The 12,057-nt window shown below is 36.9% G+C and overlaps 1 protein-coding gene across 4 annotated transcripts in view; it reads right to left on the bottom strand.

Moving 5' to 3' along the window:
• RPRD1A (regulation of nuclear pre-mRNA domain containing 1A) overlaps positions 1 to 12,057 on the bottom strand; it is a 711,886-nt gene that overhangs the window by 29,763 nt on the left and 670,066 nt on the right. For 3 of the 4 annotated variants that reach the window (XM_050767303.1, XM_050767301.1, XM_050767302.1), the window contains 4 exons: positions 9,998 to 10,104; positions 9,816 to 9,913; positions 6,780 to 6,906; positions 6,497 to 6,672 (listed from right to left, as the gene is read on the bottom strand). In XM_050767303.1, coding sequence (XP_050623260.1) covers positions 6,497 to 6,672; positions 6,780 to 6,906; positions 9,816 to 9,913; positions 9,998 to 10,104 — 508 coding nt within the window. Of the gene's footprint in view, positions 1 to 3,657; positions 5,271 to 6,496; positions 6,673 to 6,779; positions 6,907 to 9,815; positions 9,914 to 9,997; positions 10,105 to 12,057 lie in introns of those variants that run through there. The other variant, XM_050767304.1, reaches the window with a different exon arrangement.

Genomic DNA, 12,057 nt, shown 5'->3' with positions numbered 1-12,057 from the left:
CAATATATATGGGTGAAAAGTTAACTAAAGAGATGTTCCCTGAAATTCTGTTAAGAATATAAAAGCAATAAAAATAGGCAGTCTGAGCAACATAGCAAAACCTTCTCTCTGCAAAAAATAAAATAAAAAATTGGTCAGGCGTGGTGATGTACACTTGTAGTCCTAGCTACTTGGGAGGCTGAGGCAGGAGGGGTGTGAGGTTACAGTGAGCTGATCTTGCCACTGTACTCCAGTGTGGATGACAAAGTGAGATCTTGTCTATTAAAAAAAAAAAAAGTAACAACAGAGCAGTTAAATAAATTATGATACATCCATATATTCAAAGAAAAACAATGACATGTAAGATGCATATAATGTATTACATGAAAACAAAAGGACAGAAAATACAGAGCTCATAAACAGGGCTAAGTCTTTTGCTTAAGAAACTTTTTCCCTATGATGGAAAGAGATTACTTGTATCATTAACAACTAAAAGACTCGATTCCTGAAAAAACTGAGTTAAACATAAAATATTTTAGACAATATTTAGACCTCAAAAATATAAATCAAGAAACTAGTCACATGCTTCTTTGAAACATCCACAGAGCTGCATCTTACCAAATTCTCAATTTAAATCAAATACAGGCATACCTTGTTTTATCATGCTTCATTTTAATGCACTTTCAAGATACTGTGTTTTCTTATAAGCTGAGTTTGTGGCAACCCGGCACCAAACAAGTCTACAGGTACCATTTTCCCAACAGCGTGTGCTCACTTAAGTGTCTGTCAAATTTTGGTATTTCTTGTGCTATTTCAAACTGCTTCACTATTCTTATGCATTATGGTAATCTGTGATGAGTGATTTAAGACAGCAAACTTAATCCACACACATTGTCTGTGTTCTCACTGCTCCAGTGACTGGCTGTCCCTGTCTCTCTCCCTCCCTATTTGCTGAGACACAATATTGGAATTGGGTCAATTAAGAATCCTACAGGTATCTCACTTTAAACCAAAAGCTAGAAGTGATTAAGCTTAGTGAGGAAGGCATGTCAAAAGCCGCAACAGGCCAAAAGTTAGGCCACTTGCACCAATTAGCCAAACTGTAAATACAAAGGCAAAGTTCTCGAAGGAAACTAAAATCGCCACTCCAGGCCAGGTGTGATGGCTCATGCCTGTAATCTTAACACTTTGGGAGGCCACGGCAGGAGGACTGTTTTGAGTCCAGAAGGTCAAGACCAGCCTGGGCAACATAATGAGACCCTGTCTCTACAAAAAAATTAAAAATTAGCCAGGCATGGTGTCACATGCTTCTATTTCCAGCTACTCAGGAGGCTGAAGTAGGATTGCTAGAGCTCAGGAGGTTGAAGTTGCAGTGAGCCGTGATCAAGCCACTGCACTCAAGCCTGGACAAGAGTGACACAATATCTCAAAAAAAGGTGGGGGACTACTCTAGTGTACACACAAATAAGAAAGCGAAAACAGCCTTACTGGTGATATGTAGAAAGTTTTAGTAGTCTGGATAGAAGATCAAACCAGCCACATTCCCTTAAACCAAAGCCTAATCCAGAGCAAGGCCCGAACTCTCAATTCTGTGAAGCCTGAGAGAGGTAAAGAAACTACAGAAGCCAAGCTTGAAATTAGCAAAGGGTTTATGGGGTTTATGGAAAGAAGCCGTCTCCATAACTTCAAAGTACAAAGTGAAGCAGCAAGTGGATATAAAAACTGCATCAAGTTACCTAGAGGCTCTAGCTAAGGTCCTTGATGACGGTGGCTAAACTCAACAACAGATTTTCCATGTAGAAAAAGAGACTGGTACGGGAAGAAGATGCCATCTGGGACTTTCACAGCTAGAGAGAAATAAATGCCTGGCTTCAAGCTTCAACAAACAAGCTGACCCCCATTAGGAGCTAAAGTAGCTGATGACTTTTAAGCAGAGGCCAATGTTCATTTACCATTCTGAAAATTCTAAGGACCTTAAGAATTAATTATGCTAAATTTACTCTGCCTGTGCTTTATAAATGAAACAAGTATGGATGACAATACATCTATTTACAGTATAGTTTACTGAATACTTTAAGCCCACTGTTGAGACCTGTAAAATATTACTATTGGCCAGATGTAGTGATTCCCACCTGTAGTCACAGCACTTTGGGAGGCCAAGGTGGGAGGACTGCTTGACCCAAGAGTTCAAGACTAGCCTGGGCAACATAGCGGGAACTCTTCTTTACAAAACATTTACAAATTAGCCAGGCATGGTGGCACACACCTGCAGTCCTAGCTACTTGGGAGACTGAAGCACGAAGATAACTTGTACTCATGAGTTCAAGGTTACGGTGAGCTGTGATTGCATGACCACTCCAGTCTGGGCGACAGAACAAGAGCCTGTCTCCAAAATAACAACAGTAATAAATTACTATTCATTGACAACGTACCTGGTCACCCAAGAGCTCTGATGAAGATGCACAATGTGACTAGTGTTCATGCCTGCTAACACATGTGTTCTGCCACTTATAGATCAAAGAGTAATTTCGACATTCAAGTCTCACTATTTAAGAAATACATTTCATAAGGCCATATAGCTGCCATAGTGATTTCTGTGATGAATATGGGCAAAGTAAACTGAAAACTTTCAGAAAATTATTCACAATTCTAGATGGCATTAAGAACATTCATGATTCATGGGAGGAGATAAAATACCAACATTAACAGGAGTTTGGAAGAAGTTTATTCCAATTTTCATGACTGACTTTGTGGGGTTCAAGACTTCAGTGGTGGAAATAACTGTGATCTGCTGCAAATAGCAAGAGAATGAGAAATAGAAGTGGAGCCTGAAGATGCGACTGAATTGCTCCAATCTCGTGAAACTTGTTGATGAGGAGTTGCTCCTTATGGATGAGCAAAAAAAAGTGGTTTCCTGAGATGGAATCTACTCCCAGTGGAGGTGAAATGACAACAAAGGATTTACTAGATAAAGCAGTAGCAGGGCTTGAGAAAATTGATTCTAATTTTGAAAGAAGTTCCACTGTAGGCAAAATGCTATCAAATTTACTGCATCCTACAGAGAAATCTTCCAAGAAAGAAGTCAATTCATGCAGCAAACTTTATCACTGTTAATAAATTGCCACAGCCACCCCATCCTTCAGCAATCACCACCCTAATCAGTCAACAGCCATCAATATCGAGGCAAGACCCTCCACTAGCAAAGAGGATGACTACCAGAAGGCTCAGATGATTAATTTTTAGCAATGAAGTATTTTTAACTAAGATATACACATTTTTACGTGTAATGCTAATGCAAACTTAGACAACAGTAAAGTGTAAACATAACTTTTGTATGTACTAGGAAACAACATCAAAATCAAAATGTCATTTTTTTTTTTTTTTTTTTTTTTTTTTTTTTTTTTGAGACGGAGTCTCACGCTGTTGCCCAGGCTGGAGTGCAGTGGCGCGATCTCGGCTCACTGCAAGCTCCGCCTCCTGGGTTCACGCCATTCTCCTGCCTCAGCCTCCTGAGTAGCTAGGACTACAGGCGCCCGCCACCGCGCCCGGCTAATTTTTTGTATTTTTAGTAGAGACGGGGTTTCACTGTGGTCTCGATCTCCTGACCTTGTGATCCGCCCGCCTCGGCCTCCCAAAGTGCTGGGATTACAGGCTTGAGCCACCACGCCCGGCCAAAATGTCATTTTAATTATCCTATTCATGTATGCCTTCCAAGACAATAAGCTAACCGAACAACAGTTTATACAATACTTTCAACTTCGGAATGGTAACTGATTCCTATAGCAATCCCTAAAATAAATAAATGTAAACTAAATTAATAGTCTATTTTAACAGTTATCTGCTGTATGTGTGCGTGTGTGTGTGTGACAGAGTCTCGCTCTGTCGCCCAGTCTGGAAGGCAGCGATGTGATCTCAGTTCACTGCAACCTCCACCTCATGTTGGCCATGCTGGTCTTCAACTCCTGACCTCAAGTGATTCGCCCAGCTCAGCTTCCCAAAGTGATGAGATTACAGCCGTGAACCACCACACCCGGCCCAACAGTTATCTGCTTCTGCTTGTAACCAACTATAGTCAGAAGTTTTAAAAATAATGATTAATGATTTCTTAAAACACAAATTTTAAACCACTTCATGTTTTCATTCATTACACATGCTTTAATAATGGCTTCCTTAAGAAATATGAAATGGCCAATTCCTGAATTGATACTTTAAATTTATGTTCCATTTTCAAAAAAGCAGCAATTAATGATACATCAGTATCTGGTCAATCACAGTTAATGCTCAAAGTTACACAGTAGATGAAAATTATTTGATGGTATCACAGCTGATTCAGAAAATATAAATCTTCGCCTCTCAGTCTCAACTTCAAAGTGATGCCACCTACTTGGTACAAAAAAGTCTAAGTATCTCAAATCATTTCCACATCTTCTACAAAGGAATAACAGTTCTAAGTGATAATTTACAAAGAGTTCTGTGGAATAACTTTCAAGTTTATTTCTCTACTTGTAAAGAGTATTTCTTTACTTGTTAAAAAAACAGCTGAACATAATTGAGGTGATTTCTTCTTTATAATATAAAATCCAGTTATGCAGAATAACAATAAAAGTTTCTAGAAAGCTTTATTTCAAGACAATAATTACCTCTGAGGAGAGAGGGAGGAGAAAAAGTTGGAAAAATAGGGCTTTAGCATTTGCTGTAATCTTAGATTTAAGTAAAAACAGGAAGCAAATGTGTCTTTTTGATGAAGTGCACTGGCTCTGGAGGCAGATTCTCTGGGTTCCAAACAACTCACTAGCTCTTTGTGACCTTAGGCAAGTTAACCTCCCTATGCCTCAGTTCTGTATCTATCAAATGTGGATAATACATCCTGCTGTATAAGATTAAATGAGTGGATTATGTGAAGGGCCGAGAATAGTACCTGACACATGAATGTTAACATTATTATTATCATCAGCCTCATTACCTATGACTGTTATTATCATCAGCCTCATAATCTATGACTGCCAACTATGAAATGTGGCTGGAAGGCACTGGGAAAAGAAGGGATTATGGGGAGTGGCATCTGATCTATTTTCTACAGTTACACTTCAAATATAAGTTCTATTTTTGTAAACAGTGACAAAAGACCATCATCATAAGTGAGAAAGTATAAAGAAGAATAAAGTTACAGTCTTCTCTTCAATTTTCAAAAACATGAGACAATACAGGCTTTGGGGTTTGATATTTATTTTTAGCAGGAAGAATACACTAATGGTGATGACATCGTTAGAAGATACGCCCATGTCCAATATCTGCAACAGAAGCTCAATAGAAGTTAAAGAAACCGTACTGAAACACTAAAGACAAAAATTGTATGACATTACTTACCCTTAATTCTGTGGACAATAAAACAAGTAACACTATGTTTAAGATTGAGGTTTCATCACAAGGTGAAATACTGGCAAGTCAATTATCAAATTCATCTTTTTAAGAAAACCATCTTTTCCTTTCCATGTAGAATTGGGCAACATCTTCAAAGGTAGAGCATAGTGCCCGCCAACAATTATCATCTGAGGGTATTTACATGAGCAGAGAAGGAGTAAATTGAAAAGGAGTAGTGCTAACTTGAGAGCCAGGAATTTGAGGTGGGAATAATTAAGTAGCAGCTCTCATTGGTAGCAATGGCAATCTAATCTAAGCACCATTTTTGGCATAATTAGAGACTGCTGAATCAATAACTAAATACGAATAAAAATAACTTAATGGGGTAGTACCATGACATTCCTACAGATTTACAGTGAGCTTTCTGTAAATAAAGGGATTCAAATAAGAAATTCTCCTACATATTATTACAATAAGAAATTGCCACAGCAATACAAGTTAAACAAGAACTCATCAACTAAAAGATTTTTTTACATAAAACCAAATCTGGCTCATGTATCCCTAACAATTGCTACTCTAATTAAAGGAAATATGAGCATGTTTTTTTTTTTTTATTATCTCCTGCACTCCCAGATTTCTCATCAGCAGTACTAATTATTACTTAATTTACAGGAGCAATGAATTTCTACCTAAGGGTGTGAGCCGGGAGTGGGGCTGGGAACACGTAAGCATTAGAATCGGTGGGTGGAATTAAGTGAGTAATTTAAAGAATTAATGGTGTACCTAAAAGACTACATCTTCTCAAAATAGAAACTAAATAAATCCTACAAGTTACTGCCACCTGCTATTTTCCTATTATTTCTGTGATAGATAAGGGTTAAACTGATAAGACAAATTACAGTTGCATGGAATTTCACAAGAATAATTTTTAAATGCAACCAATTTTGCTAATTCCAAATTTCTAAGTTTACTTGCAAGGTTAATTTCGTTCAAGTAGAAGAAAAACCATTAGTACAAGGAGAAGCTTACCTAGGCTACTGCCTAAAAAGGTCTATGTTAAAAAATGCAAAATGTGCATATAGATTAAAATATTTAAAAATTCCTAACAAAAAGTAAATTAAATAAATAAGCACTAAAGAAGAAAAAGGTTACGCACTTCCAATTTATGCTCTTTCTCTGCAAGGGCTTCCTTTTGACAACGAAGAAAATCTGCTAACATTCGAGTGAGTTGCTTCCTATCATCTATTTCTGCCGCCAATCTGCCATTGTAATCTGCCAGCAACATACACGCATCCTCTACCATTTTGGAAAGCCTTTCTCCAGATTCTTTATCTAAGAGAAGCACAGGATAATAAAATATTATACAACAAAAACAATGACATATGCTGTTCTCTCATCCAACTCCCAAAAAAGTTCTGGATCACATTTTCTTTTCTTACCTGTTATTTTATCTAATAGAGATACTTCTTGGACTTCAACAGGTAAAGAAGCTATCCTCTGATGAACTGCTGCATCACCTGAGGCTGCATTTTCTAGATCTTGTAATGCTCTAACGAGATCTAGAGTCTAAAAAGTACACAACTTCAGAACCAAAACAAATTAAGTTTAAACAAGTGCAAAAGACTTCAATTTCATATTTTTTCATCCCTATGGGCTATTTACTAGCACAAAGCTTCTAATATAAACTGCTTTTGAAGACAATCAATTTCTTTTATATATTAAGAAAAAAGGAAGCTATACTATGTTAGGTGTTGAAAATATAAACAAGGCCCTAGACCTTGAAGACAGCTTACTCCAGTGGTAGAGACAGAGTGTAAAAATAATTATCTGAGTACTAAAATGAGGTAAGCAACTGATTTATATGGCAAATACATCAGTGGTAAAAGAGAAGGTAGACTTTAACTTCAACCTAGAGAATACAAGTTTTATGTATGATATATTCATTACATTATCATTGTACACGAGATTTTTTTTAGTATTAAATTGGATATTAGGGAAAGAGGGTTACAAATCATCTACTACAACACAGAAGAGTCTCCCAGATATCATTTCTAAGTGCTGTAATTAAAACCCAAGAGAAATGTAGTTCCGGAATATGTTCAAATATGATATCTTCAACTACCCAATGGCTTGTTAATAAGATCATTAAAATATTTCAAAATTCCATAATCTGATGACTAGTATTTACATATTGCTTAACCAGTACTGAAATTATTTTATCATTAAAATATTCTACTTCCACTGTTTTCATATAAGCTATAATTAGGAGGGAAGAGCAACTCTTTGCTGGTGATTTCACAATTCATAATGTCTATAAAGTTATTCCAAAGAAAAACAATTGAATTTTATTTTACTAGTCTCCACTCTCCAGCCCATCTTTTTCATCTTTCTTTCTTCTTTTAATTTCTAAGACTAGACTCAGAAACACTAGGAAATTATACATACGCTTTAAAAAATATATGATATTAGTAATTCTGTGTATATATAAAGATTTTTAAACTATTCCCTTGAAAAAAATGGTAGCACGTGACAAATGATCAAATGTGGTAGGAATCAATGAAACTAATAAGAAATATACTATCCTACGTGTGCCCACTCATTAGAAGTGTTTAAAATTTCAGTATTTTAAAAAATAATTTCATTGTAAGATATATCCCCTCTACAATTCAAGTGTGCTTAAGAGTAACAACAATTACCAGAAAGCTTGTTTCTCATGTTGCCCCAACTAACTACTATGTTTTAAATCATTCTTAGAAAATTCTAATTGCCTGGAGTTCTAAGAAGAAATCTGGCTTTACTGTCTTGGCAATGCATTGATGCTTTAATTACAACCTGATCTCATCACGCCTTCACAATCCTACATAAGTACATAAGTACATTCTAAGTTCCCAATGCCTGATCAAGGATCCGGTAAGAAAGCAAAGTTGTATGAAACAACACTAAGCCTAGTACTTTCTACTAGAGGAGAATGAAATGAGTTTAACTGGATCCTACAAAGAGATTTTAGCCATTCTTATAAAGAATAACACACACAAAAAATGAAAACCACAAAGCTGAATCATTGATAATTAAGCAGCACAACTAATCTAAAAAACGGTCATTATAAAACAAAGAGCAATAGCATTTTATACAAGTATTAGAGAAAAGGCAAATGATTACTTAAAAACATTCCTAAGATATGCAACTGTGGTTACTCTTTCATCAGGGAGAGTGGAAGGAGGCCAGATCCTTTATCTAGAACTCAGGCAAAACACTGTTCATGGAATCATGAGAGCTCTTAGCCAAAAATGATTTTCTGTCATAAGTTATTACCAAATAGGAAGAGACATAACTCTTAGCGTTTGGTTGTTCCAAATGTTACGTTTTTATCACTTTTCTATTCAAGCTCTTGTCCATAGTGGCCAGCGGGCTTCAGCATTCCTATCACTGAACAAACAGGTAGGCTGACTCAGGTCCTGGCCTTGGTCTCATTCCTTCTGCTTCTCCAGTACTCAGACTAATATAAATCCACAGTTACAGGTAGTAATTGATTGTATTTTTTTTCAAGCTCCATTTATGGGGGAAAGAGCTCCTCCAAGCCTCTGATTTTATTCAGTAAATTTGGGTCCAGTCCTCTCACTCCCACGGAGCACTGTGAGTTCCTGTTGTCCTTGTGAGTTCCTGTGACCCTAGAGGATACTAATTTCTGGCAACCCCATGTCTGCTTCTGGACCAGGGCTCAGCAGGAGCCAGGTTTTGTCTCACCGCACTCAGCCACTCTAACACTACTTTTTACATGTAAAAACAAAAATACTTAAAGGGGCAGTGTTTATGTCCAAGAATGAAAATTTTAGTGTACATAAATCATACATGGGCCGGGCACAGTGGCTCATGCCTATAATCCCAGAACTTTGGGAGGCCAAGGCAGGAGGATCACTTGAGGCCAAGAGTTCAAGACCAGCCTGGCCAACATGGTGAAACCCTAACTCTATTAAAAATACAAAAATCAGCTGGGCTTGGTGGCTCATGCCTGTAATCCCAGCTATTTGGAAGGCTGAGGCAGGAGAATCACTTGAACCCGGCAGGCAAAGGTTGCAGTGAGCCAAGATAGTGCCACTGCACTCTAGCCTGGGGTACAGAGTGAAACTCCAACTCAAAAAAAAAAAAAAAAATCATAACAAAATAGGCGTGTTTTATTTTTAAAAGCATCTGTTTAAATAGCTGAAATCTCACCATATCTAACCATGCTTGGCAATTAAAAATCCTCTTTCTATGCAAAATATGATTTCTATGCAAAATATACAATATATACAATATACAACATACTACATACTACATTAATTTGTTAATCAGGAAATAAGAGATATTCATGTGGCTTCTTTCTTATACCCAAAAGTATAATAGAAATCAATTTAAAAAGTGAAACAAAATTAATAAAGCTTGGTGGCAACATGAAGTAGAAGTCTGTAACTCTTTTAACAGGGTAAAACTTCTACCTGTGGTGGTTCACTTGGAGATCCCAGAGAGGAACAGTTTTCATTTTCATCCACCTTTATCTGTTCATAAGTTCGCTTCCTAGGCTTCTTATCGCCATCTGAAATGAAAGAACATTTAAGTTTTAATGAAGAATACATTTTAATGAAGAGATCAAGATAAGAGATCAGGATTCTACACTTACACAGAGCTTGTTTAAGTTGTTCCAACACGTCATTTTCATAAACAGACCTTTCTTCCCAAATAGATAACACTCTTCCAAGGTGCTTCTTACAACTTTCATCAGTTTCACTAAAAAAAACAACAAAAAAAAGAAAAATGTTAACAGTAAAAATACATAGTGCTATAAAAAAGGTAATGGTAACTTTAAAGATAATCAGACATTCATTCCCTAGAAAAAAACTGTCCAAATATCTACTTAGCATCACTATGTGGCCAGCAGTTCAAAAGTGAAGTGATCAAGACATACTGCTTGCTTCTAGTAAACATTTTATAAACATATTATTAAACAACCAAAAAAAGTTTAAACTGTAAAAGTTTTAGTACTGGCTACTAGGGATTTTCCTATCCTAATGGGGGCTAGACATAGGGCTAAGGAAGATTTCTAATAGATAATTTTTTAATTTACTCAACAAATATTTATTGATCCAGTTACTATCTTTGACATGGAGATACAAACGCAGCTTACAGCAGCTGTTACTTTATAAGTATCACAAAAAAGAACAAAGTGCTTAAGACAGACCTGGCCCAGTTTAAGAGATACCCGGAAGAGTATTTAAGGAAATGATACTGAATTTGAGATCTTAAGACTAGACATATGGGGAAATGAAAAACAGACTACTCCCAACTGTTTCCTATCTCCTTCACTGCTATCACTGTAGACTGAAACACTATTATCTCTTGCTTAGAATTCTGTAGTCTTCTCACGATCTCCCTGCCTCTACTCTTTTACTCTATTCTGTACAAAGCATCCTAATGTAAATCAGGTTATACAGCTCTTGATCCTCCAAGAGCTACCAATCATATCAAAAATAAAGCCAAAATCCTTACACTGGGCCACAAGGTCCACATGCTCTGCTTTCTGGCAATCCCTCAGTACATACTCCCTAATACCATACAAATTTCCTTGCTAAGGTCCTCAAACATGTCCAGCACACAGCTATCTCATTTTTTTTGGCCACATATTCTCTCTGCCTAGAATCCTTTCTGCCTAGTCAAATGGCTCATTTCATCCCTTCCTTTGGTCTTTGTTCAAATGCCACCTTCCCCAAATTGTTGTTCTTTATCTCATCACATAACTGAGCACCCTCATACCATCTAGTTCCTTCCCTGCTTTGTATCTCTTGCTAGCATTTGTCATCTGACATTATGCATTCACTCATCTATCTACTTATTACCTTTGTCATCCACTGAAATGCAGGCTCCAGTAGACCAAACTTTGGCTTGGTCACTACTACTCAGGGTTTTTGCATATAGTAGGCAGCCAATAAATATTTTATTGAATTCTAGGGAGGGGCAACATATATATAAGCCTTAAGGCAGAAAGAACTAAAAATTAAGGTTAATTTAGCTTAAACTGTAGACTACAGATTGTGTGGAATAAATGTGAGACAGGAGTCTGGGGACATAGGAGTGCCACAAAGGAACATCTTAAGTCTTGCTCAGGACTTTAGACTTCATCTCTAAAACAAATGGAAACCACTCAAAAGCAAGGAAGTATTATGACCAGCTCTGCAACTCTGTTTAGTTTTCTAAATAAATTAAACAATACTAAAGACTATTGCAATTATACCAAAAAGACATTATGGTAACTAAAAGGGAAAGAAATCCAAAGAACTGAGTCAAGGTGTACTATATGAGATATGGGGAGTGAAGGAGAAAGAAGAGTTTAAAGATAACACAATTTCTTGCACAGGCATCTGGATAAATCGAGTTGCCATTCAGAGTATAAAACCTACGGGAGGGGCAAGTATGGCGGGAAGCAAGGACATAATGAGTTCTGTATCAGACACAGCGAGTCTGAGATGTCTGAAGACGCACACAACTAAAAATGTCAAAAGGCAATTGGGCACACAGGTTTGGAACAAAAAAAATCTGGACTGGAGCATAAAACTATAAATCATTAAAGTGTGGAGAATAACCAAATACATGCAATGTACAAAATTACCCAGAGGGCAAGTAAATAATAGAAACAGGCTGGGCATGGTGGTTCACGCCTGTAATCCCAACACTTTGGGAGGCTAA

This window comes from Macaca thibetana, chromosome 18, assembly GCF_024542745.1.
Source record: "Macaca thibetana thibetana isolate TM-01 chromosome 18, ASM2454274v1, whole genome shotgun sequence".
NCBI lineage: Eukaryota > Metazoa > Chordata > Mammalia > Primates > Cercopithecidae > Macaca > Macaca thibetana.
Note: the sequence above shows the minus strand (reverse complement) of the source record. Positions and strands in the feature narration are given on the sequence as shown.